A 27,520-nucleotide genomic window follows, 5' to 3' on the forward strand; every position below is an offset into this window, starting at 1 on the left:
GTTGTCCTTCCAATTGAAGGTTTCTATGTTGATCCTTTTAATTACATCATTGCGTTGGCATATGCCCATAAAAAGCTACACCTGTTGGACTGTCAGCTTTGGGGGGTTAAGACCCAGTTACCAGAGCGAACTCCGCTCCACGGCTGAAAGTCCTCCGTTCGGGGCACTGCCATTGATGGATTATGCTGTCAATCTCTGGTAAATTGCTCCTGCAGCTTAAGCCCCCCTTGCCTGCGCCTGTGGCACGTGCCTCCCCTCGCTTATCCACCTCTCTGCCTCTTCCGGGGACTCGACAAGTCGTCACTTGGGGGCTGGAGACCCCCAAGGAGGGGGCGGAGTAGAGGGGAGCAGGACGTGGAGCCAGCCTTTCGGCCCTCTCTGTCGGCATTCATTACAAGGAGCAGGCGGCTAATTGAAAGCTGCACTCGACCCAGCTTCGAAAAGCGCTCGGGGAGGAAACCGAAACCGAAACTGAACCGACTTTTGGGCAGCTGCGAAGTTATGTAAAAGGGGGGTTGTCGTATTGGCCCCCCGAACATAAGGAGCGATGGATATTGATGCGAGGCAGCTGTCGATTATTGACACTGCGGTTATGAGGTACAGTGCCCAAGGTGGAAAGCAGTGGGCTGGGGCAGATGGATGGAGATTGACACGGAGAAAAGTGCTCTGCCAGCTGTAATTTAATAGTGTTATTAAATAGTTTTTCTCTTAGTTAAAAATTTTAATTTCTTGAATTATGGGCTGCGAATTTTAGGAACACACACATTTTTTTGAAACCCTTGCATTTTCTGAATTAGAGGTTGAGAATTATAAGCACAAGATGAAATATGAACACACTGTCAAGATAGCTTATCCTATGAGCATGACATGCTGCATTTCTGATGTTACGTTAGTAAAGTATTTAACTCCTGTTGTTTAAGACACTTTATCAGTACACCGCAATATTTTTTCTGAGTGCAGGGGACAGGGGAGCATCGACCATCGATAAACGGCCCCAAAACAGATGCTGCCAGACGGCGTCGGCAATTACAACACGCGAACGAACGCAGGCCAGACAACAGGTTGGTCCTCCGGCTCCAGCTTCCATCTCCACTTCCATCTCCGCTTCCAGTTCCAGCCGCACTTCCATCTCCGAACCGAAACCGAAACTGAAACCGAAAAAAGTTGGAGCTGAAACAGGAAAAAGCAACAACACCCGAAAATATCCATTGGAGCCTGGCCATCGTTTTCGACGTGGTTTTTGCGCTTTTGTTTTCTGGTTGGGTTTTTGTTTTAATTTATTTTTTGTGTTTTCAGTATTTTTTGTTTGTGGTTAATGATGAGCCCGAATCGCCGTTCGCCGTGTGGCACGGACAGTTGAACCATCCGATAAGTCTGCCCTCCTGGAGTCCTCCCCTCTGCGGACCGACCAGCGCGATAATTGCCGGTAAAACGCCTCGCTTGGCCTTTTAAATGCTGACTCGCGTTCTCGTCGCTATATGCGCTCTCGCTTTTTCATGGAAATCGCTTAAAGTTCGGATCGGCAGGGAATGTCCGCTGGGGCAGAGGGTTGACGGGGAGTTACGGACAGGGTCCTCTAGGAACTTGGAACTCTCAAAGAGTTTTTACCATGTCCTAGCAAAGTCCGTAGTGAATTTAGGAGTTTCAACTGTTTTAAAATTGTAAAATAGATTTATGATGTGGGTAAGAATATTATTTTCTTGAGGCTTTCAGGCTTAAAATTCGACCTTACAAAAGATTCGAGAACAAGTTATTCTCGTTTTCAAAAAAATCAAGAGTACTTTCTTGTTGCTTTCAAAAAATATGTTCTGAAATTTAATGTATTTTTAATTTGAAATATATTTTTATTTACCACCATATCTTAAAGACCTTAAATCTGTGAAATGTGAAATAATACGATATGCCCATCCCCGCAGTGATAGGGCATACATCATTCGTTTTGGGGCATTCCTTTCTCCACGCTCTGCGTTCCGGCTGGCCCTTTTTTCGACGGCTTTGTGGGCCGACTGCAATGGGCCACAAATTGCAGCTGGCGCACGGAGGCGACGCTCACGAATCCCGAAAAGCCGAAAAAATCCATAGCCCAAGTGGACGGTCGGACGCGAGGCCGAGTTGAAAGTAAAAAGTAAAGCACGCGCCGCTCGCGATCCGCACTCAAAGCCGTTGACCGCTGGGCTCTTCGGCGCCGTACCGCTCCCCTCCGCCGCTCGGCGGAACCGCTCCGTTCCGATCTGCTGCGACTCAATCAACTCCAGATGCAGTTGCAGTTGTTGCACCTGCCCAGCAATTGCAGCCGAGTAATTAGTGACAGATCGCTGGCGCAATCGCGTGCTGATAATTCCGCTTTCCAATCCAACGCTTCGCTTGAATTTTCGAAAGGCAGATCCACAAAGGGTAGTCTACCGTCTAATATCTGGTTCTATTTGGAAAATCCCTGCTCCGCTAAGCCATTTGCCTCGATTGTGGAAACTCTATTTTGCGTAATAATTCCTCAATCGGTTTATGCCTCCAAAACCCTGAAAATCGTAAACCCCTAACCCCGAAAAAACACAGAACGTAAAGCGGAAAATCTGAGGCCTCACGCTGTGTCATTGTTTGGTTTTTTTCGCAATCGGGGATCAGAAAAACCAGGACCACTCGGTCCGTAAATCTCCAAAGGCCGGCTGCCATTCTCCTGCTCACGCGCCCTGCAATTTGTCATGGCCTGACCATGACACACATTTCACTCGGTCACGTTTATGGAGATGGAGATGGAAATGGAAATGAAAATGCACTGCAATGGAAATGAGCATTTATTCGCATTCAATTCGGGTGGTTCTTCCTATTGCAGTGTGGTGCTCCTTTTCTGGTTCCTGCTCCCTTCAATGGGCAGGGAATTAGCGATGCTGCCAAAGGGCACGTTCATGCATTCGGGGATTCCGGGGATTTCGGTATTCAATCTTTGTAACGTACGTGAAGACACGGCCAGTGTCCTGTGGTGATCATTTAGGAATAAATGTGGAATACCCGCAAGGAACTCACACGGAGATGGCAAAACATCGATGGAAAAACTATCTCTCCCAAGAGATAATCACAACATATTGTACTACTTAAGAACTCTTTAAATAAGTTCAATATTATTTACAGGATGTTAATAATGATGTGCATAGCTTTGAGAAAATATTCAATATGATGTGATATGTTATCATAATAGGATATTATAATATATGATATGATATGGTGTTATAATAAATTATTTGATAATCCTTCCTTTGATATTGTTAGGCAAAGCTGGTTTCTCATAGCTTTTTCCCGTCATCTCCACCCTTAGGAATAATCTGAAGACAGAAACAGACTTATAAAACATTCAGAGAAGCTGAAACTTATGCTCAATAAAAGAATCAAGCCGGATGGCCTATTGTATGCAGAACTCGAAGCGGATCCATCGGAACCCGAGGAAGAGGATCACTCCTCCAGCTGACGTTCTTCCACGGCGCACTTTGCTTCATCTCGAATGAGTCGCCGTTTTCCTACCATAAACATTCGTGTTTATTGCAAATTATGGAATCAAATGAGTCGGGCAGCCGCCTTGTCACATGTTCTGTTCAGAGGATCCCCGAACCCGAAGCCATATGGCTGAGATCTGGTGTTGGTCTAGTCTTGCGGTCCACAGCTGACACCAGAAGCGCGTGGCAGCCAAAGGAGCAGGGAAAGTGGATGGATGCAGATAGGGAAAGTACTGAAGGGACGCCCCAAGGAGTCCTGCTTATCACGATGCCTTGGTAGCTTGCCACCTGAACGAGGGACTCGTGTCAGTTGTCAGTCAGTCAGTCCTTGTAGGATATTTTAGGGAGCTGGGAGCTGCTCTCCTAATGATGATGCTGTCAGATTTGCCCCTGGAACGACAACAGTTGGCTGAGTTGCCCAGCGAGCGCAGGAGTTTTCACTTTTCCGAAAATGAAAAGTGTTTCTTCAATAATTTGTAAATTTAACTTGGTTGCCGCAACAGATGGATCTTTGATCCCTTGTTTTGTTTTCGAAAATGAAAATTAGTTTTGACGCTGTTATGACGGCTGCTGCATCTTCGGCTGCTGTTTCCCCAGGATCTTGGCCTTGATTGAGGTCCTCTTTTGGGTACTGGCCCTTGTTAATAATGCTGACCAGTTGCTGCACCCTGGGTGTGGCCATATGGTGAACCCAAAGCGCGTGCCCAACACACGCTTTCCAGGAAGAGCTCCTGCAGTATCCAAGACTAATCAGCGTGTTTAAAGTGGTAGAGGGCAGAGACCATTAGGGTCATCCTTTCCAGGGGGTCCTGCTTGTCTATTTATCACTCGTTGGGAAGGAGGTTCTTCATCAGTAGGTGCCTAATATAAGAACACCTTATCCATTATCACAGATTATTTAAAACAGACAATGCTGTTTCATTATGGGCCGTGCAATTTTTCATTGCTTTTTCATTATGTTTTAAACCAAATTTATTAAGTCTGCAAATCTCCAGTAAACTGTTGATAACACCAGCTTTATGTTGCGCAAATTGTGAAATGAATAACCCATCAATAACTTTAATTAGTCCGCCGTATCAGTGTCTCATTAGCAGCTTATAATGCCCAACCAATACTGTTTCAACTTGGCTGTCACCACGCCAAATACCCTTCAATTGGCAACCAATTACAGCCCGCTGCTGTCATAACAACCATCCTTTTGGCCTGGTTGGGGCCAAGTCAGTCGTCCGTCATAATAGCGCGATTAGTGCCGCCATAATCTCCCACTCGGAGGGAGGCAGATACGCTACCAGATGGAGATACATACATATCAATTAGCTATTTGGGCCGCCTCCATTTGGCCATTTAATTGGCATTTAATGCCACATGGTCAGCGGCTTTCTGTCCTACTGCTGCAAACGGCGATGATTATGGTAATGTAATCCCTGCAAACGGATTTAGACAATTTTGGTGGAATTTGGCCAGAGCTAAAATTGAATTTTCGGCCGTTCTACCGAGTGTGTGTGCGCTTGGTGTGGATTCATTCAAAACTAATTTAATTAGCATGTGGAGCCGCCAAAGCGAATTATTTGATATTGCCTCCGTTGTTTATGTTGTGGTCACAGGACATGGGGTGCGGATTCGGATTGAGAATGTTGGAAAGTGCAGTAAAAATCCGCACATCCCTTCCAATTGATTTAAAGTGTGCTTAAAGCGGATGGAGCAGATCCGGCCATGCTCAGAGAAATAAAGAAAAATGCTGGAATATATTACCAGACTTTATTTACGCTCGAGGACTCCATTATCCTTTGGTCAACACTCTTCCGCGCTGGCAGCACATAAATCCGCAATTACATCTCGTGTTCCACCGCTCACCTCACTGCTTTTTTAATGCTCTTAATGCCTTATGGCCCGCCCAGACACACACTCTCCGGGACATCCCGGCCGCAAATTGTGAATTCGCTTAATGAGAAAATCCTCGCTTATTAAAAATGAAATTTCGCACTTTAAATACACATCTCGAACCGAACCCTTCACTCCACCGCTTTCCACTTGCGCTAATGGAGGCGCATGGACTACATATTTATGGGATCATCCTCCGCCTCCCTGGGTTCCTGGCTCTGCTCTTTATCATAACGAACGCCTTTCGATTCCCGCCCCAATCGCACTAATAAACTTATTTGCACAACTAACTTGAGCAAACATTTGGGGAACAGCCCATCAAGTACACCTTCCTATGGCCTCTGGATCCTTGTTCTCAAGGCGACTTCTTTACCAGGAGGGCGTCTGCGGCGACTCATTAGGAAACACCTACCTCAGAGCCCCGGAGAAACCCAACCAAACCCACTGGACACGCAAAAGAACTAATTAATGCCGGAACGCCGAAAAGCGCGAAATAAACAAATGAAAACAAGGGGAAATCGTTGTATAGGGGATAGGGAATACGGAATACTCTTGCCATGAAAGGGGATTATGTAGTGTACTACTGTGAAACATAAGGGGTTTTAATGTTCTCATATTAAGGAGGTTGTATACCAAGTTTTATAGAAATATCAACAAAGAAAGCCAAGTTACTTGGGATTAGGTGGATAGGTTTTGTAGTTTTACTCGTAACTTGGACCAAGTTTCATTGTTCTTGGCTTACTACGTTTGCATACCAAATTGAATATAGATTGCAATACAGAAAGCCAAGTTACTTGGGATTTTCCCTCTAACAAGCCTTCTTATTCGTAGAACCTTACCCTCACCAACTTATAGGGCATTTTATTCTCCGTAGTGGAACAACAGATGTGCTTGGCCTCAGCTGGGTGTTGAGTTGAGCAGCCTTGCCCAGTTACAGCCTCCAAGGAACGGAGAGACTTTTAATTAATAAACGGCCCGCGAAATAGGGGCTGCTGGGGAAAAGGGGCGCGGTCCGAGGGTCTGGGCTTTTCGGGACTGGGCTAATCGCCGGGATTATTAATTAGCAAGCCGTGTCGCGTCGCGACTTTGGAATGATAATTGCGCCTGTCGTTGGTCTGTTTCTCGGGCTCTACAAGTGGCCGTAAGTCTGGCAAATGATTTGATTAGCCAATCAATAATGGGCGCCCCAAGCCCCGAGAACCCCCTGGAAGCCCCTGCCAAAATGGGGAACCTTCGGCGGCGGCGGCAAAATGATTTTGTTGTCTCGCCGCAGGCCACAAAGGTGCCAAAGGAACGTGGTACGGTATGGGATTTCAGGCGCATTATGGATTTGCCTGCCCAGGCTCAGCTCCTCCTGCTCCAGCTCCTGCTCCTGCTCCAGCTCCTGCTGCTCCTTTTTCTCCTTCTGCGGTGGCTGGCAAAAAACACATAACATTTATTTATGCCCGAGACGTCGTTCTACTGCAGCCCCGACCTCAAGCCCGACCGCAGCCTCGACCGTTTTGTTTTTGCTCGAAACCAGATCCAGATCACTTATTATTAATTTTAGTGGTTAAGAAAATGGGAGCTCCTCGGGTGCCCGAACTCCCTGAGCCCCAACGCGGCGATCGGCAGTGCCCCGGGCCCCAAAAAGGCATGCAGATGGGCAAAAGGTTCCTGGCTATGTCCCATCTTGGCTCGAGTCGACTCGAGTCAGGCTCGGCTTGGTTTTGTTTGGGTTGCCCTGGTTTGGATGCCCTACTAGAGGGTCTTCTATATATGTCATGCTTGGTGGGATATAACCAAATGGGTTGGAATTTCATCTCTAAAATACTATGTTATGTACCCTAGTTTTAAAATCTTCCTAAGTACAGTGATATGAACAAAAGGTTCTCAATCAGTTATTCTACGCATCTATTCTTTTATAGCTAAGAAAAAAACAGTATTTTGACCAAAATGTATCTTATAAGTATCTAAAAGAGCGCCCCCGACATAGTCCCCTCAAGTTGCGGCAAGGGTATTCCCAATTTTGGTTCCGCTTAGGCTAATCCTGCCCTTGGATGTGTTTTGTTTTCGGGGCACTTTTAATTAGTTTTGCTTTGAAGGCAGTCCAGAGCTCCAGCTCCGGGGCTGCCTGCAGCTCCCAGCGGAGGAATCAGAGTCCGAGTCAAAGGCAAAGTGGTGCAGCATATGCGCTACTTGGAATGCGACGTCGTCGCCGTCGTCGTCATCGAGGCAATGCCCAGTTCACCGGCGGACTCCCTACCCCAGAACTCACTCATTTTCCCATTCGGTTTGGGGCAACGCCCACTTTTGGGTACGCTCCAAGTTCCAAGTTCGCCAGTCTCATTTTCGGCTCTCTGTGCTGGTCTTTTTTTAATAGTCCTCCATTCGCCATATACGCAAATCGATTAAAATTGCGGACCGCAGCGCGTCCAGCGGACTGGACTGGAATGGAATGGACACTGGGATTGGGACCGGGCTTGTGTTTGGGTTCCTGGAGCTGGACACACACTCGTATTTAAATGCCAAGTGAAAAACTATAGCCAATTACTTTAAATTAGTGTAATTCCCATGGCATGGCATCGCCTGGATTGGATTGGATCGGATCGGTTCGGGTTTGGGATTGGGTTTGGTATGGGGTTTCGTTTCGTTGGGGCTGTGCTCCTCCGCTCACCCCCTGAATTGTTGTATTTATTATTTTAGAGGCGCGGGCCTGTGCCATTTGGTATTGGCCCATCTGGCCCGCGGGTGTAATTTTAATTTCTGCAGTCCCACTCCTGTGGCATGCCCAGCCTCCACTGCCACTCCGATTGGTCCTTGTGCCCGGCTCAGCTGTTTAGAGACGCGTAATTGCCGTGCGTCTAAGCCCCGCTTGGGATGGCCCGCTCCCCGGTGCCCACCAAGATCCCAGATCCGCGCTCCACTCTCCACCTTCCATGCTGCTTGCTCCTTGCTCCACTTCATGTCACAGGTGGCTGCCACAGAGGCTCCCACTCCTCGCCTCCTCCTGCGACTGCATTTAATAACTTTTTATTCGCCCTACCCCGCGTGGAAATTGACAGGTGCAGGGGTGTGATGAACTGGACCAACGGATGCAAAATATTATTTCAAGATGTAACAAAAGTGATTGGAAGCTATGATAAGAATATTGAATGTTCAGTTCCACTGATTTTGTTCTCAATATCAAGTTTTTTATTTTCAGTTGTGATTATCGGTATAGACAAATGAAATATGGCATTCATATCCTTTAAAGGGTATTCATTTGGTCGTATCCTGCGCAATTACTTCAGCTCTCTGGTTCTTTCACTTTTCGATCAGTTGCACTGTGGGAAAATATGTAGAAGCTGGCAATCAATGTCCAAAACTTTGCCCACGGCCATGACAACTTGCCTCGATTTATGAGCCTACGCCCCGGAGACCCCTTTCGGCCTTCAATCGCACCAAAAGACCCAAACGAACCCAGCCCAACCGATCCGACCGAACCCAACCAAACCGAACTGAATCCATTTCAGCGGGCTAAGGAAACTGGCCAAGCTGCAGTTTCTCATGGCTTAGATTTGTGGCAATAATTGATTTTAATTTATGTAGTGGAAGGCAGTGGTGTGTGCTGTTGAAGAAGGGGAATTCCTAAAAATGTTCAATGTATTTGTATTAAATCCTAGTAAAAGGTGTGATACCCCATGGTTTCTGAGGTTTTTTACGAGATATAGAAATATCTCTGAGTTCTCAGAAGCTTTTCGAACCAGTTAAAAGCAACCCATTGGTAAACCTTTTCCCGAAACTGGACAGCAAATAGTTGCTGGCTAATCCTGTTAGTTGCCCCAAGTTTCGTAATTTTAGTGGCGGAGTGACTTGCTTGCAGGGCTCACCCTAGCGTGTAATTGTCGGGGTCACCAATTTTGATGACTTTTCCGCCCCTGACTTTTCAGCCCGGCCGAAAGATAAACAAGCCAAGTGCCCAAGTGGCCAAGTGGCCAGTTCTGAGAGCCAGCCGCGTTACTGGAGTGTAACTTTGCCTAATGAAATTATGAGGCATTTCCCAGCTTTTGGCCTCTTCCCTTTATTTTCTTTACTTTATTATTTTTTTGGCAAGACGTCTGTGCTGCGGCCGGGCAAATTAACGCGACGGGCTGGGAAAGCACTTGGAAAGAGGTTAAAATTCCGAGCGAACTATGACTACAACAGTTGGATTCCCATTCCGAAGAAGAACTGCCAGCTCCCAGCTCCCAGTTCCCAGCTCCCAGTTCCTCGGATCCCAGGCCAACCCAGAAGCAATTAAAACGCGTTTTCGCAATTAAATGACTTTGCTATTTTTATTTCCCCCTTCTGGCGTTTGCCGTACTATTTTTTCCTTAGCTGTTGGCTTTTTAGTTGAACAAAAGTTTATGTCAAAAATGTAAATCAGAGAGATGGCAAGGAGGGGGCTGGCAAACGGAGTGACTTTTGGTAATTAGACTTCTTGACTCTCGGGCTCAAGTTTTCGGGATCCGAAGGGGTGCTTTTTTCTGGCGCATCGGGAAACTGTTTCCAATTAAAAGCGGGTGGAGTTGGACTAGGGGGAATTGAGGGAAAATAAATACAGAATACGAAATTGTAATAACTTTATATCGCAGCTGGTTGTTTGTTTTCTGGAGCACAACAACTACTGTTGTCAACTCAACTGTTTCGCCAGCGGAGCCATGACGCTGCACTTTCCTCATCTGCCTTATGAGAGTGGTATATGGGGAGTGGGGAAAAGCATCATTATCATTTCTGGAACGCGACATTAACATTAACTTGGCTCCAAGAGGCGATGTTGATGCAACTGCCAAGCGTAACGAAGCCGCTTACAAGTAAGCCCTGCTAACAGCGGAAAAAAGAGCGAGCAAACACCAAGCACCATCATCATTAGTGGTGTTAGTACAGCGTTTTACGTCTGCAGACCCCATATATGGAGGAATCTGCTCCGGCGATATACTATATAATCATCTGGAGCAGTCGGCGGGCTCTTCGGGAGCAGAGCTCTCTCCTCGCATACGACATCTTGCTCTTGGCCCGTGGTCACACCTCGCTTCTTCCCGGTTCCATCGGCAGCATCATCATGTCCCGAGTTAATTGGGTTTTCTCTGAACAATTCTATCAATGCCTGCCTCGTGTGTGCTCTGCAGATAGTCCAGGTGCATATGGTCTAAGACACCTATTAGGGGCACGCTTCAATGCCTAGGAATTGCATGTTCCTGACTTGGGGGAACTCTGCTGAGGAAAGGGTTTGCATTTTCCTAGGAAAGTGCTTGTTTTCGCATGCTTGTGCCGCGGAAAAGCCGTTTACCGCCCCTTCATTGTACTTTCAGCATTTATGGGGTTTTGAAGACCATTAACACCGCCCGAGGAGCTTCAAAACTTGAATTAATATTCTTTTGAAAGAGTATTGCATGTTTTCCCCGCTGGTTGAATAGCACTTTGTATCAAATTTCAGATTTAAATTTCAAATTTAAAAACTTCGAACGAGTTCTTCGGGTCTAACTATGTGGTAAAACCCAAAAACATTTTTCTGTGTAGAATTTGGTTCTCCTACAACTACAAACGCTGCTTAAGGTTTCCACAGGAGAAGTAGCACCCGGCACTTACTAATTATGCACTACACCCTTCCTAATCCTCACACCATCTCACCTTGCCTCCTCCCAAGCCCATTTCCTCATAAAACCCATCCACTGACATAACTGTTAAGGCACTTCCTCTCCGTTATGGGGATCTCGAGGCTACCCTACGTGCTACTGTTAGTAAACCCAAATCCCGATTCCGATGTTGTTCGTGGAAGTAAATTGAGATGTCAACTCGGTGCGATGATGATTGGATGGAGGAGAGGATCCGATGAGCGACCACCGATAAGGGGTCTTTAATATGCCCAATGCCAGATAGGGCCAGAGCTATAGAACCGAAGATGATGCAAAACGTGGCCGACCTCCGAGATTTACGATGGAAAGTGTGAGAATTCGAGACGCGACAAATGACACGGAGCCAGAACAGTTAGGAGTCCAGAGATATGGGCAATGACTAGATCATTATCCGGCCACTCTCCACTCTTCTCGGTCATCAGTGAGCCGTGAAATATGATCAAAATATTTATGCCCCGGCCGCAATTATGAGCCGGGGCACCATCGGGAGAGGCACATAAAAAATAAAGAGGAATCTCGGCGACCAAGAGACAATGGGACCCTCAGGTCTGGGTTCTGTTACCTGCCCACCAGTCAGTCAGTCAGCCAGTTGGCCAGTCAGGGAGTCCAAGTGTGTATTCGTTTTATGACTCTATTTTTTGTTCGCCGTCGAAAATTGTTTTTTACGATCGGGAGTTCGGAAGTGCAACGAAATTGCAATAAACATTCCAATTTGATTTGCCTTGATTGATGACCCGCCGTTGAAAACTCGCCTGGAATTCCCAATGCCCAAGTGCCTGGGCCGCTTCACACTCGCCCCTGAGTTTAAGTGCAATTATAATGTGACTAGGGAGACAAAGAGAATTAGAATCAAAGACAAATTGTCGACAGAACTAAGAAGCGACATTGCAATTAATTATTTTGCCCGGGCTGCCTGCACCTGAGCGACCTGAACTTTTCTCCACTTTCCCGGGAGACAAGTGAGAAATTAAAACTTTTCGCTGCGAGAGGAGGGAGACTGCAGCACTTCCGACAGGTCAAAAATGAATCGCGCAATTAAACAGTTCCCCGGCTTTTTGGACAGGGGCTAACCTACCTAGCAGCCCAGCTGAGGGAAAACTCAGCTGCAGAAGGTGTGAAAACTTAATTAAGCCCGAATGTGGGGACGCAAACAGGCAAAGTGGAAAACATCGCGGGCAAATTCAAGATACTTCTGCCCGATAAAGTCCGCCAACTTAAAGTTTAAAGACTCGAACTCCCCACCTCAAACCCCGAACCCCGAACCCAGAATTGTGTTGGCAATCTCGAACCAGAGTTGCCAAATAGATTTCTGCGGTTGCTTTTGCGGTGGCTTTGACAGCAGCTGACAGGGGACTTGTTTGCTCTCAAGCTGGCACACATATAATTGAAATAGAAGCTCGGTTGTTCAGGGGTCACAGTGCAATGGGGGCAGTTTTGATTCAATGCGGTGTAAAGGGGCTGAAACATCAGTGTTGGCCAAGGGAGTTGTTTACAAATGTATAACTACTGCTTTAAGAAGGCAGTATATGATGATGCTTCGATAATACTGATGTATGCTGTGCGTGTGACGGCAGAGAAGTAATCGTTCGCATTTACTCTTATTAAAGCGTGTTTAACAAAGTAAAATGTGTTATATTTTAATAGTTTAAGATGGATAGAGTTCATTCATGTTTTATACAGAATTCTCTGGAATTCTTTTGGGATCCTACCTGGCCTTGATCACACCCGCACGTTACACAACAAGGCTACCTAGCTGACGTTCCTCGCCGGCGATAAGAGAACATTCCCCGAGCATGCGTCACAGAGCCATGAAAACTATTTCATTGCCTCGTTTGATAAGGGCCCGAAAGAAACCCACCGTATCATCCTGGAACAAAGGACTCGCCTCCGTGGAAGAGCGGCGTGGGCGTCGAGCGAGACTCTTGGTGCTTCGGGAGACGGAGCACCCGGTGGTCCCTGCTGACTGCGTCTGATTTATGCGCGCTGGAGAATTTCATGGCTGCTTAATTAGTGATTTACCCAACCCAAAACACTCCCACGTACTCGGGGAGTGGGAGCTGCAGAGAACCGAGTCGAACAGAACCTCACACAGCGAGGCGCAGATGGATGAATGGAGCGAAACAATCGCCTTGAATTAAACAATTAATGTGTAATTATCACAGTTTGCCAGGGATTTCGTTTTTGCCCCGGGCCAAGCGCCAAGGAAGGAACTAAAACCGAAGCCGGCGATCTGCAGATCGGAGAGAGAGTCGTCAAAACGCCCACTGGAGGTGCGGGCGTCGCCGATTTCTGGTCAGGGCGTGCCGACAAACGATCCTCGTGGATCCTCCACATCGAAGAGGGCAATACATCATCATCATGGGCTGAAGGAACTGAGTTGGAAGGGAGGAGCCAGCCGGCGATCCTTGGAGTGCTGAGTAGTTGAAAACTGAATCGTGTAATTTGGTCAGATAGATGGTTTCAAATACACTCGGAGAAACTATACCATATCCAATAGACTAAGATGCCTTCGACATGATGGATCCAACATCATGTCTTGAGAAAATCATTATGGTAACTCAAGAATGATTCCAAAATGATCTTGCCATCGGTCCCATCATTTTTTCGGGTGCGCCAGGAGAGGCTCATCGTTAGAGGGGGCACAAAACAATTAGCTTTGGGTCAGCTAAGGTTAGGGTTGGGGTTCGGCACCGGGATCGGGATGGCCACTTGATCAACGATCACTGAAGGCGCCGCCGTCTGTCAGTCGGAGTCAGGAGCTTCAATTATGTTGTTAGGCTGGATCAAAGCGATCACCGATCACCGGGCTGATGATCGAAAATGGTTTCGGACACTGAAAGGGCAATTAGGGGCGAGGGACCAACCAGAGCCGAACAAGAGCGAACCACGTGGTCGAGATCGGAGCCTTCAAATTATGCAAATCTGTTTAGGACTAAGCCCGGAAGGACCAATTCAAACAATTGCATTAATGGCGCTGCAAATGTCCTTTGAGCAGGGCTCAGTGCCGAAGGAATCCGTCCAGCTGGACCAGAAAACCGATAAACTTTTGTAGAAAGCGTCTAGGCGTGATCCTTGGGCTCCGATCGGATTGGATGGAATAATCCTGGGACGCACAAAGGACAATTAACTGTTTCGTGCTCTAATTCAGGTGCGTGAGCCGAGGGCAGAAATTGATGGCAATTATTCGGAGCTGAGCCCGCTTTAACCGCAAAATTGTCCCTGATCTCAGGTCTTTCTCCTCTCGGAGGCCTCTTAGGAGGCTAAGCCGCCTTGTCTTTGTTTGATCTGTACCGAAAGAAATCTGTTCCAAAGTTCAACTGCGTTTGGGAGTGATCCGAATGCGGAGCAGTAGGGAAAGAGCTCTTAAGGCGCCGCAGATCTGGCAAAGCGTATAAAGTGCTTAGCATAATTAGTAGATCGTCTTGGAGAAATGCCCATCCCTAAGGCCTTTGTTAGCGCTGAAAATCTGCTTTGCCCTCATGATCTCTAGTTTAAGCAACTTGGGCAATCTCTCGGAGATCTCGAACTAAACGCCAAGAAATTTCCAACAATTTGTACAGCTTTCTTGGCTCCCCAAGCTGATCCTCAATAAATTCGTAAGAAACTCCATAAACGTCAAAATATTTACACAAATTAAGCGTTTCTTTGGATCGAAATAAACAGAATCCCGGCTCCATTGAGATATTTCCCAAAAAAGAATCGTACAGCTTCTGTTGTTATGGAAAGTGCAGCGGAGCAGAAGCACATTCCCACAGAGCTTTCCTGCGATCGGTTTGGGGTTCTTTGATCGCCGGAGAAGAATTGAAAATGAAACGGATTTTCATTCTGGCTTTTCTTTTCCTCTCTTTTTTTTGGCCCGGACCGGACCAATGACACCTGAAAGCGCCCACACGAAATTGAGACATCCACTTGGACCGGGGAGATCGGAGATCTCTGGGTCTTGCCCAATTCCCATAGCTTTTCAAGTGGAATGTGTGCCGGGTGTTGCATCTGGGGGATTAGTAGCACTCCGGGCAAGTGATCGTAATGACTTTTGGATTTGATTCCGTGGGAACGCAACTGCAGTGACATTGAAGTGGATCGATCTGGCGGAGATCGGAGCTCTGGCGGTTGACAGCTGTGACTCATTTGCATAAATTCCAATCCGTACCTGCATTCGTGCATTAAATTGACTGTCTGGAGGAGTCGGTGTCGGAGTTGGATAACCGCAAGAGAAGTCACTCTGGCCAACTGCTGTGGTCGGAGCTTTCGGCTCCATCAAAGTTCGGGTGCAACAATGTTGACAACTCCCTGCCCATCGCTCCTCGGTCCTGGGTTCCTTCTGTTTTGGAAATATTATGCAGGGTAATCCCTTAATCGCCCATGTCCAGCCTCCTTTTGTTGCCCATATTTCCACTAATTTCCTTCGGGCCATTGCCATTCCTTTTTGTCCCACAAAGGGATGCGAAATTTCTAATAATCCCTAAGTGGACATAATCCCTTTGTGTGCCACTGTTCGGCAGGATCCTCGGGCATTCAGTTCCGTTTCTCTCCGTTTTGTGAACACAGTTCCTACAATTTTTTAATAACTCTTTTGCAAAGTAGGAAACGTAGTGGAAAAGTATTATCCCAACGATTGTCCTGTGGGCGGATATGGATATTTAATACTTTTATGCTTTTGTGTCGAAAGGCAGGGTCAAATGCGAGTTAAATTCGAACGGCGGCAAAGTTTTGAGAGGAATTTCCCGAAAGAATTATCGAAACAATTGGACAAGTGATCCGCTGGTCAGAGAAACCCGTTGGACAAGTCTTATCTGCTGCGTGTGACACCATATAATACCATATGCTTATGTCGCTGGGCCTACCCCCAACGAGCTTCACACATCTGTTCCCCGATCTCGGCGGAGTCTGCGTCGAAGGTGGTCCAGGTCTGTCTCCGCTTAATAACCGAATAAAAAATGATAACCCGAAAATAAGAAGACATCAAAGAAGCCCAGCCACAGACTGCAGGCCAAATTAAGAGAACTCTGCGGCCACAGGGCCTAACAAGCTACGGAAAAGAAAGACCCGATAAAAGAAACGCAGGAGAGCAGGTAACAAGTAGGGCGACTATGGGATACCTTTTACTTTGATTAAAGGAACGGCAAGCTACATCTTCAAAGTGTTTATGAACAGTAAGGGGTTCCCTATGTTACTATATATTTTTGAAATGGAAGTTATGTTCCTCGAAATGGTACTGGATTGATGTGAAACTTTCAAATCAATGTATTACGGCTTTATATAACGATACCAATATCTATATCTCCAAGCAAGATATTTTCCACAAAAATACAATAAGTGATTTGAATACCCTGTAAAAAACTGCAGAGAACGGAGAGAGGAGCGAAGCCATAGTGCACAAAGGGTCATAATGATCGGCAAAGATCGCAGCGCGTTTGGAGACCGAGGACCACCGCCGTCTAATTTATTCACAGCGAGAAGTGGGGACCGTTGGCTCGCTGGATCTGTTGGGGCCGTGTCTGTTGGCTCTGGACAGATCCGAGCCGCTCTTTAAACTCTTATTAATGAGCCGCGCAAGTGTCGCACGCAACGCGCCGATTAAGGCCCAGTTAACAGGGCTCGAAGGTGGCGACCGAGCGTGTCCATGTCCGATGTCCAAAATCCGAATCCATGCGCGGGCCAAGTCCGTAGCCATGCACTGGGAAAAACGGGGATTGAAGCCTTTTTAAATTATGAAATTTAAAACAAAAAAGTGTTTTTATTTTTATCCATGTGTATTACTAGAAATCTCCATTACTAAGAAGATTTTCCAAAAGTTTGTACGTTTCAACTGACCATAATCATTTCCCAACCCAGCAATCGATTTTAACACAGTGTATCTTCGGGATCTTTCCGATTAAAGTGCAGTCAGAGCGACGCTTTTATCGCCCTAATGGACCTGGAACCAGATCCCCAGATCCCAGCTCCCCCGATCCGGGGACCGCCTCCGTGTGACAACTGGGAACTTGCTGTTTCAATTAAGGCGGCCCATAAACTCGGCCCTCTTTCTCGACCCATGTCTGTTATCTGCGGGGCTTGTCACTCGCCTCGATTTTGTTTTCCACTAAATAAAGACATTAAAAGGGCCGTCGGCCTGAGTTCTGTTCTGGTCTGTTTTTTTCCCGTGTCCCTGGCTTCGGCTACGGTTTAGCTGCTGGGATTTATAGGGACCACCATTGGCCTGTGTGGCTTAACACTTTTTAATTTCACTTGCCACACGGGGCAATCAATCTCGGGCTCCGGGACCGCGGAGTTATGAGCCTGAGAAATGGTCACCGGCCGAGAGTCATAAAGCATCATTAACAAGGGGCAGCTGCTCTCCGGCGCTCCGAGATGGTCATAACCGGGGATTTTTTGGACATGTATTTCGGACATTGGGATGCACTTTTTGTGGGCGACCGCAGCAACAAGTTCCATAGAATCAGCTGCCGGGCGGGAGAAGTGTTGACAACCCGGCTTCTTGTGGGGTCGGGTCTCATCCGAAAAGTTGGGAGGTGGAGAGCAGGTGGTCTGGTCCCCCGCCTCGGTTTTTGGGAATTATGTTTGCTTTATTGCAAGTTTTTTGTCGGTTTTCAGATGGGGGAAAGAGATCGAGAAAATAAGATTCGGGGGAATTCGTTACGGAATGCCAGACCCAGAGCTTTCTGCTCTACTTTTTCCCTCGGCTAGATTTAAACCGATTAGACTGTCCGCTGGGGGTTCCTCCATTATCTCCAGCTGCTGGGAATTGGATTCTATACAATGCTCTACAGAAACACCTTGCAGAGCTCAATTTGGATTATACCTTCGAAACTTCCTACAGATTATTTTTAATTAAATATTAACTACCTGTTCGTTAGTTTTAAATATATATTATAATATATCTATTGTGGGAAGTTGAGTCATAAGATATCTCTTTGAGTTGAAATTCAAACATGTTCTTCTTTCCAGCTCATCCAACATCATGCCTGATAATGTTCGCTTCTAATATCCCAATTAACGTATCGAACACTTAACCAGAAACCCACCGACGTGTTGAAATGCCTTTCCTATCTTTCCTTTACCTCCCGGTGTCTTACCCCACATCGTCATATCGTAATCTCGGTAATCCAGAGACTAACAACGAAACTCGCCAAACGACCGATTCGAATCAAGCGAACATTTTCATGAATGAACCAATGAGTGAGTGAATGAATTTCGATTTCCACAACTCCTACACCACAATAGCGATCGGAAGGGGCATTTGGCGGGGGCAACTCGGGGTCCCAGCCTACTCGCGCATGCAAAACACGATTTACTATTAAGGCAAAATGCGCAGACAGTACAAAAAAGAGAAAAATACAAACAAAATTGGGGAAAAGGGGACTGGGGATCCCAGGGAGGAACCACAGAAGCCAGACAACAAACAACTTTTGACGTCGCATAGAAGAAATTGAATGGAGTGGAGTGGCTGAATGGAGGAGTTCCATGGTCTCAAGACTCGGGTCCGAGGCCCGGAGGAGTTTAGAGCTTTTAGACCCGGCGCGACGCGACGCTGCTCCATTCATAAATGGCCATGGCAAGCGGGTTTTGGCAACGTGCTCTTCGCCGGATGACTCATCTCCACTGGCTGGGACTGGGATATGGGATGGCTATGGATGGCAATGGGGCACGTGATGCCATCGTCGAGGTGTGTCAATTAGCAGTTGGTTGTTGCAGTTGAAGAGGCGGTCACAGGAGGATGGGTTGCTGCAGGAGGATGAGGAGTGGGTAATCGCCGGCGGTTTGCGTCCAGGGCGTGACTCATCTCGTCATGGGAGCTGCTGTTGCCAGAGAGGTTTCTAAACACTGGTTCTTAGTGTGAGCTTAAGATGCTAGATATAATATTTGCCTAGAAATTAGCGGAATTCCCCTTGTCGAGGAATAGTAGTCGTTAGATTTGAGATATATTATCATATCTTATAAATATTATAAATGTATAATTTCAAGATATATTTTTAGTTCAGAAATTGTTTTTTCAAGGCATTGAAGGGTTGAGTCTTGGGACTTATCGATTAAAAGTATATCAACCCCGTATAATTTTTACAAAATGAACTAGTTCTCTCTACCTTATTTAAGGAGGGATTTCAAATACTTGAATACATATTCTTATTGTAAAACAAGTTACTTCACAGATCCGAAATAAATGTAATTTTAAAGTATATAAAAAACTAGTTCTGACTGGAACTGGAGTGCTTATCTCTGAAGACTAACGCCTATGCCAACTCATGAATGAAGCAATTGCCAACTGGTTTTTTCAGCGCCAAGACTTCCTGCGGCCTAGACTCGATCCGGAGGCCCAGACTAAAGAGACTTGGAGCTAGACGACCGGCGACTGGAAGTGGGCACCCACATGATCCACAGCCCAGCGACAATTGTGCGGGTGTTCCGCACACCACTTCAATACTGTGTGTATCCACATCCGCTGGCTCTCTATTAAATGCGGAAGAGGGCGGCATTCATATGCCAGCAAGTTCCTGCCCCGACTCCAGAACGCCACAGTTCCACAACTTCGGCTCACGTGCTGGGCGGGATTCCGCCGCAGATTCAGTTTTGGTTGGGGTTTCGAAACGCAGAGCTCTGGGTTTGGCATTGTCGGCTCGCTTTGTGGCGCCCACAGCCGCGTGCCGCTTTGATTAATTATGCGGTGCAATGTGGCCACCTACTCCTCCTCTTCCTCCTGCTGCTCCTCCTTCCCTTTGAATGGTTAACTGTCATTGTTCTGGCACATTCGTTTGCTTTATGCGTCTGTAACTGGCTGCAACACACAACAATTGACCCAATTATGAGGACATCGGGAATATCTGACCACGGCGGTATGATTTTTCATGTCCATTCAACAACGGCTGGCTTAATCTCCGGTGAGGGATCTGTGTTTAAGTCTGGGGTTTCTGAGCGAAAGCCCTATTTGATTTATTAATTTTTATAGATTTTTAAAAATGCCACTTTAAGTGCGCAATTTTGCAAGGAATTGTTATTAAATTTTAGATATAAATCCTTCTTTTTTTAAGATCCTTATACAAATTTCCAGGACTTAACTTATCGAACAGAACATTACTTTATAAGACTAAATAATTAAAGTTCCTGGAAGGCTCTTCATTATAGGCCCACCATCAACTTCTGGCTGCGGCCCATCCCAAGTCCTGCATTTTTCATTTAGCCTTGCCGGCTAAACTTCATCCTTGGCTTTATTTCTTGGCTGCTCGCCTACTTGTTCTTATTTTGTTACTATTTCCCTGCTGTGAATTTTCCTCGAAAGTTGCAACAAAGTGGCGAAAACAGCCGCCAGGAGGAAGTCAGTGCGCAATTTTACTGTCAATTAGGCGGCCACACGGGCAAAAGTCGAGTTTATTGTTGGGCCTTCGCAATTCGAGGAAAAAGCAAGCACGAGGCGCAAATTTCTTGGGGGTGTATGCACTGCGGAAAACAATGAACTTAAAATTGAAACTCATCCAACAATATTAAAATGAAAATAATTATAATATCATCTTTTAAGTTTTCCACTTTCGCTCCAATTATTTCTCTTCTTGTACATGACGGACCGCGTCCCTCGGCAGGTGTGTTCGCCAGGGGATTTCAATGCCAAAAGAGCAGGGATTCAGAAGACCCAGAGAGCGGGGGAGTCCGAGGAGCCGGAGCACGAGCGCCACGGCAGCTGCCGCTGAATGGACAGCGGCTAATTCCTCGTCCGCCTGCCAAATGCCAGAACGGAAAGGCGGCAACAATGGACGACGCACAGGGTGAAGGTCAGATTTCGGGCAATCAAACAATGGACAAAGGAATCGTTTTGAATATGAAATGAGATTGGCACACAACGGTCGAGAAATGGTAGTCGCCTTGACCGTAGGTGGACTCCAATTACCCTGCGGCAGCTGGAACCGCCTCGCCTCGCCTAGCCTTGTTTTGGACTCGGAATCGGATTCAGATTCGCAATCTCCTCGATCTCGATTGATCTTTCAATCAAGGGCAACTGCCTTGGGAGTGCGCCAATTTTCAATCTCGAACGTCAATATTTGCCTGGACTTAAGGCGGATTTGAAATTCCAGGAATGCCCTGCTTTTGGGGCAAGTCAAGTTGGATACCTCAAGTTGGGAGTAGACTATTGGGTGACCTAGAGAAATTTGATAGTTCCATATTAACGGAAATTGTCTAAATGATTCCCAAGTCCTAAGAAGAGACCGCCCGAAATAATTTGAAATAATCAGATACGTTCGATAACTCTAATGGGATTAATGTATTTATAGTGGTCCGCGTAATATACATTCCTTCTCAAGGGTACAGGTCAATAAATTCGATCTAATCACTTCCCTTGAAGGTGGAATACCGCCCTATATCCCCACCTCAACCACGGAGGATCAGGCACGTTATCGCCAGCTTTTTATCGTGCCACCGCCCAAAAGGAGCCGCGTCATCAGCGCAGATTGAAATAATTCCGAGTTGCCAACTTGCCAAGTCATCCCGAATTGGTCAGCGGTCGAGGCCTCAGATCTCTGGGTACGTTCCTGGGGAGGAGCGGAGATCGCGTGCGATAGGCAACGTCAATATTTGTGTATATTCCTGGCCCGGATCGGATCGGGTCAGATGGGAATGGGCATGGGCATGGGCATGGCATGATTATGAGGTCCTTGTTAGTCCGTTTGAATTGGCGGCGCTTTCGCTTTGAGGTCGAACAAGTGGCTGCCCAATTTGCGCTCTGTTTGTGTATCATTTTGTGGGCCTGGCTAATTGTTTTGTGCCTTAAAGATCGGCTACCTGACCCGATCTCGATCTGACTATGGGAATCTCGGCGGTTTTATTTGCCCTGGATTCATTATTTTGCGGTGGATGTGGGAAAACTGCAAGCAGGCTAGAAATTTAACAAGTTTTTCTTTCTTTTGGGTCGCACAAATAATTTAGAGTTTACCGGAAAATTTTTACGAGGTGGCGGAAGGAAGGTGAATGAGAAAACCCGGTGTTGACATCCTGCTTTTAATTGTAAATTCGTTTTAAGTACCAAAAAATGAAAGGGAAAAATACCTTTGAATTTTATAAAAATTTGGCAGAGATTTATTTAAAAAACTAAAATGTACACAACATTTTTTCGAATTTTTATTGATCTTAACATTATCTGCAAATAAACATTTTTCACTTACTTCACCATCCTTTATAAGTTTTCTAAATTTCCGTATCATATGTACAATAAAGTTTAACACAAATGGTTGGGGGGATCCAGAAAGTATGTAGATGTGTCTTGAGCTACTCCTCTTGATCGATGATCTTGTACTTTCCCTCCTGCTTGCAGATCAGACCCTTCTCCATTATGGTTTCCATGGCCTCATCCACGTTGTTTACCAGTTTCAGCACTCCTTTCTTGGTCGTAATGCTCACCATGCGCAGGATCTGCTCCTTGGAAGCAGCGCCCCCACCACATCTATGGATTCCCACACAATATTCTCCAAAGGCACCTCACGCTCAATTTCGAAAGACATTTTCCACTTTATAAATTTAAAAAAATATCTGGAAAAGGTTTTTTTTTTCCTAAATATTATTAAATGTATACGTCAGTAAGAAGGCGAAGTAGAATAAAAATTGAGTTGGATTAGTACACGTTAAAGTACTGACGTTTTTTTACATTTTGAAAGCCTGCTATATTTTAGAATTTGTTTTTTTGTAGCCCTGAATGAAACCTTGCTTCTTAGTGGTTCCTTTTTAAACTTCTATTGGTTCGTAAGTTCACGGTTCATTTTCTGTCACTTGATTTTGTCCAGCTGACAGAAGAAATTTATCATTTCAGTGCATTTATTACTAAGCGAAGTTCTCATTAAGTTCTTAGATTATTTTTACGGTTCAATTGTATTTAAAATGAGTGCTTCAAGAAGTGATATAGAAGTTAATTCTACGCAGTCCTCGGAGCAGATTGATTTGCAGGCAAAAGAGAAGTCAAGGTACATAGATTATTAAACTGCCAGTCATTTGCTAATCAAAAACTCTGCAGTTCTCCAAATCCTGAGCAAAGCAGCGAGGATTCTGAGGAGCAGGCGCCACTCCCGACTCTTCTGCAGTGTGTGCTGGTCAAGCACGTGAACCATGATGAATTGGCCCGCCGATGGGTTGAGTTCTACATGGCTAGTCACACGTATGCCTTGGTTACTCTAATGGAGTTTTTGATGGAAGCGAGTGGAAGTCTCTACAAGATTCCAAAGGACACTGCAATGCCATTCCCCTACGAGGACATCCTGCTACAAAGCTCTCGGCACTTTCGTGGTGTAAGTATGTTTTGGGGAATGCAACCATGAATTGCTCATCTCAACTTAACCTGTTCTTTAGGCCAGCACGTATCCTATGATAACGAGGACGGCCGCCGTATTTGGCAGCAGGATAGTAGTCTTTTTGGAGGCCCTTCTGAAGGCGGTCCATGACATACCCATTCCATTGTACAATATGTTTTTGGAGGAGGTGACGGGATTTGTGATGACCAGCTCGGAGTCCAGTATTCGTCCTTTTCGTCACACGAGCACCATGGTGGGTATGTAACTAAAGAAATATTTATTAAATACAACATAAAGCAACTTTTTCAAATGATAATTCTTTGTCTTTCCTTTTAGGTCTTAAATTGATGACCCTTTTGCCCGATCTCACATCCGTGGATAATGATCTACTAAAGAAACTGTGGCTGCGGATGTTTAACTGCCTGTTTGTAAATCGCCACCGGGACGTAGTGGACGACATAAGGTTGCTTTGTATCTTTGAACTGGGCGTGTGGTTCAGCAAGTACCCAAAGTGCCAGCTGGAGCCAGAGAGCCTACGTTACTTCTTCGAAGCTTTGCCCGATAGCTCCTCGCTGGTGAGGCAGTGCGTCTTGGCCAACATCTCGTGGCTCTCCCACCAGGAGGACCTTCGTCCCATCTGCTTGACAATGGGCCGTGAATTCCGGCAACTGTTCATGAACTTAAGCGTGGAAAGGGAAAGTGAAATAGCAGAAGAATCCCTGCGTATACTCATCGATTTCCATCGATCTTCTCCAGACATTCTGGATGAGGAAGATTGCAAGTTAATTGAAGAAATAATACTCTTTGCAAATCGAGGTGTAGCCCAGGCAGCGGCGGAATTCTTCGTCCTACGCAGAAGGGAAACAGAAGGAGCACCATTTTCGCAAAAAATACGTCATCTGCTACAGTTTTTCATCGAGAGATGTCAGCATGATCATGCTGGCTATCTGGTGGATTCTTTTTTCGACAACTGCGACATGGTTACTGACTGGGAGTCCATAATAAAGATGCTGATGGAGGAACAGCTCCCAGCTCTTAGCCAAGCTGAGAGCTCCGCGTTGATTGAAATCCTGACCAAAGGCGTTAGCCAAGCAGTGACTGGTGAAATACCGCAGGGAAGATACACCAAAGATCTAAAGAGGGAGCCAAAGGCGGGAGCCCACGAGAAGGCCACCCGATTACTAGCACCTGTGCTGCCACAACTACTTCGAAAGTATGTCGACCGCCCAGACGATCTGGCAAATCTTCTCAAACTGCCTCAACACTTTTGTCACGATTACTTCCGGGAGACTAATAATCGGGGTCAACTTGAGGAACTCATGGACGAGATGGACAACCTTATGTTCCATCAAACGAGCAGCCGCGTGCTTCGCAGTGGAGCGTACACCCTGAGTATTCTTTACAGAATGGAATCCAGCAACCTGCACATACGGCAGATACTCAACAGCGCGGTGACCAACTATAAGATCGCACTGCGCACCTGGCAGGAGATGTATGGCCTGGTAACCTCCGCGTCTTCGTCGGACTCCTCCAAAACTTCGAAAAGCCGCTCCCGCCGACTGCTGATCACCTTGCGCTTGTTGTCCGCCCTGTACGCACACTTTAATCTCAGTTTCGGACGGCTGACCGAGTCGATTCTGTCCAGCCTTAAGAGAGTGGTCAGGGAACGGGATATGGGCAGAAATAGCCTGCCGGCGGAGGTAGTGTCTCTTTATCTGGCTGCTGGCTACTTTAGCCTCTCCTGGGACCTAAACACCTTCAAGAAAGAAGCCTTAAACAATTCAAACATGGAGGATTCTTGCGCCGCTCTCAAGAAGCACTTTGAGGACTATCTGTTTGTCACCTTTGGACAGGTCGTGAATGACAATATGCCGCTTGCTTATGGTGTGAGTAAAATAAGACTAGATTTACTTTCAAAGAAGTTACACGGTTGCTTTCTCCAGTGTCTCTCATTCATCTGCGATCTGTTTGTGTTATATGGATACCACCTACTCGACAATCCCCATCCCTTAGTGCGTTCCCTTGCATACGCACCATCTGTAAATGAGGTGGAGATACTGGACAACTTCGTGTTACGACACCATTTTCAGCGGAGTCCTGCGGACCTTATGAATGAATCGTTCTTCCCTCAGCTGCATGACCTACGTCGCAGCCTGTCCAGCTACTGCAAACTGGTGGCCTTCAATGTGATTCCACCAATGCGCGCCGCCAGGATCTATCAGTACTATGAAAAGGTTGGCAAGTGCAACGAGCCATCTGAAGAATACAATTTAAATTAATTGCCCTACTTTTTCCAGTACTACGATCCTTTTGGCGACGTTTTGAGATGTTCCATGGAACTCACCATCAAAGTCAATGCCATCCACTATGGTATGACAGTGTTCCACACCGGCCTGTTGCTATACAAGAAGATTATGGACGACAATGGCGGTAATAGTGTCAGGGCTGCCGGTTCCCCAGAGTTCCTCGAACTTATCAGCCTGGCCACTCGATTGGCGGAGACCCTTAGTTCCCATCCCTATAGGAATCGCAACGCCATGATAACTCTTCACAAAGCTGGAATTATGTACGCTAAGGAATCGGTTCCGGACCAACCCACCGCTGCCCCGAAGAATCTACTCTTCTTGAGGGTCATGCAGATGTTTGTGCCGCAGCTCCTAAAGCAGGACAAGGTCAAGATACTGGAGTTACTGCAGACCATTGAGCAGCCGGCGTTGCCTTCCTGCAACAGGGAGGAGTGGGAGCCTTTGGAAGGATATCGCTCCGCTTTGGGGGCTTCCGGTAGAAGGGGTCGTTCGGATGTTGTGGTGACCACCTAGAGAGCTTAGCTCTTCTATGGATTGTTGTCTTGATTATACAAAATAGAACAAGGAAGAGATTTTGAAAGTTCTTTTGTTTCACTTCTCTAAATGTTAGTGCACTCAAGTTGAGACTGTTTCGGAGTTTAGATCTCCGAGTGCGAATGGTTCCACATGTGTCCGCACATTTGTGTTTATCCTGGCTTCCTTTTGTGTGTGTGCATTTGGCTGAAATTGGAAAACCCATCTCCACTTGGCCTGCAGCATTTGGCGGAGCTTTTCCTGCTGCAATGCCACCTTTCGTTCAAATGGCCACAAAAGGTTGCGTAATAACGCCCAGTATCTTGTATCTGCAGGCTGCATTCAGTCGGCAGCTGCCGTGGTATCGAATTTCCAAGTCCCATTCATATCGAAGGCTGCTCAGCAATTTTCAATTTCAATGCCCGCCCGCTGACAAATTGACTCGCAACTTTGTGGGTTCTCCGGAGGAGTGGAGTGGTGTGGAATGGTGGGGGTTCCTCATGTCAAAGGCTGCTCAAGCCAACACGGCCTTTGACACCCCGAAAGGGAGATGGAGGGCAGGGAATCGAATCCAATCCCGGAGCCCTCAAGGTGGGCGCTAAAATTTTGGAAACGAAACTACACGAAATGAAATTCAAGTGGATATTGGGTCACTTCTGGTTTTGTTTTTCAAGTGCCCGGCCGTTTGTCCATTTCCTTGGCACATGCCAAGTGGTCGCCGCGTATCCGATTACGGGGCACCGGGAAACCTACAAACTCGCATATAGGAACTGCAGTACCTTGCAGATTCCAGCGGGCACAGCTGTGGGAGATGCTCGGCCAGGCATTCCTGGCCATCAAGCACACTGCGGATCGATCGTTGGGGAGCAACATCTGGTCATACTGATCTTAATTGGAACATCTTCTCGCAGGAGGCACACTTCGACTGGATCTTGTGTGGCACTGAAAGAAAAATTTAAAAAAATTACCAAAACACAAATATTAATTTAAAATGTGCTCTATTATAAAAGATATTAGTTTCAAAGGATCTCGTGATAATATCATCAGTTCAGATAAAGCGTATGCTGTTGATTAGTGTCCTTAAGATCTTGTATATGATTCGGTTATAGTACAGAGACCCCTTCTTCAAAGTATTCGCTATATTCTTCCTAATCTTAAGAGCAGCATATGTTTTTTAGGTTTAAATACATGATGTATTGAATAAGATGTTTTATATGACGTATTTTATATAATTATAATATATTTATAATTTATTTATTACGCGATTAAGGGCCTTTAAGATATGTGTTTTCGTTGGGTTATTATAAGGAGATCCCTATACGAAAAGAAGTAATATTTTTCTCAGTGTACCCGACAGGTAGCAACGAACTGAGCCCAGCAACCTGGCCATCAATTTCGCGTAACGGGCTGCGAGAACCGCTAGGCCATGGCAATTG

At 46.3% G+C, this 27,520-nt stretch overlaps 1 protein-coding gene across 2 annotated transcripts in view; it reads left to right on the forward strand.

The window, feature by feature from the left end:
• Positions 1-26,134, forward strand: part of LOC108027826 (cohesin subunit SA-2) — a 43,066-nt gene extending 16,932 nt beyond the window's left edge. Inside the window, exons 6-11 of one of the 2 annotated variants that reach the window (XM_050886027.1) lie at positions 22,765-22,941; positions 22,992-23,262; positions 23,324-23,522; positions 23,602-25,151; positions 25,209-25,499; positions 25,563-26,134. In XM_050886027.1, the coding sequence (XP_050741984.1) occupies positions 22,859-22,941; positions 22,992-23,262; positions 23,324-23,522; positions 23,602-25,151; positions 25,209-25,499; positions 25,563-26,084 (2,916 nt within the window). In that variant the 5' untranslated portion in view covers positions 22,765-22,858 and the 3' untranslated portion in view covers positions 26,085-26,134. Of the gene's footprint in view, positions 1-22,351; positions 22,591-22,764; positions 22,942-22,991; positions 23,263-23,323; positions 23,523-23,601; positions 25,152-25,208; positions 25,500-25,562 lie in introns of those variants that run through there. The other variant, XR_007763641.1, reaches the window with a different exon arrangement.
• The last annotated feature ends 1,386 nt before the right edge of the window (positions 26,135-27,520 follow it).

The sequence above is a fragment of the Drosophila biarmipes genome, chromosome 3L, assembly GCF_025231255.1.
Source record: "Drosophila biarmipes strain raj3 chromosome 3L, RU_DBia_V1.1, whole genome shotgun sequence".
NCBI classification, from domain to species: Eukaryota; Metazoa; Arthropoda; class Insecta; order Diptera; family Drosophilidae; genus Drosophila; species Drosophila biarmipes.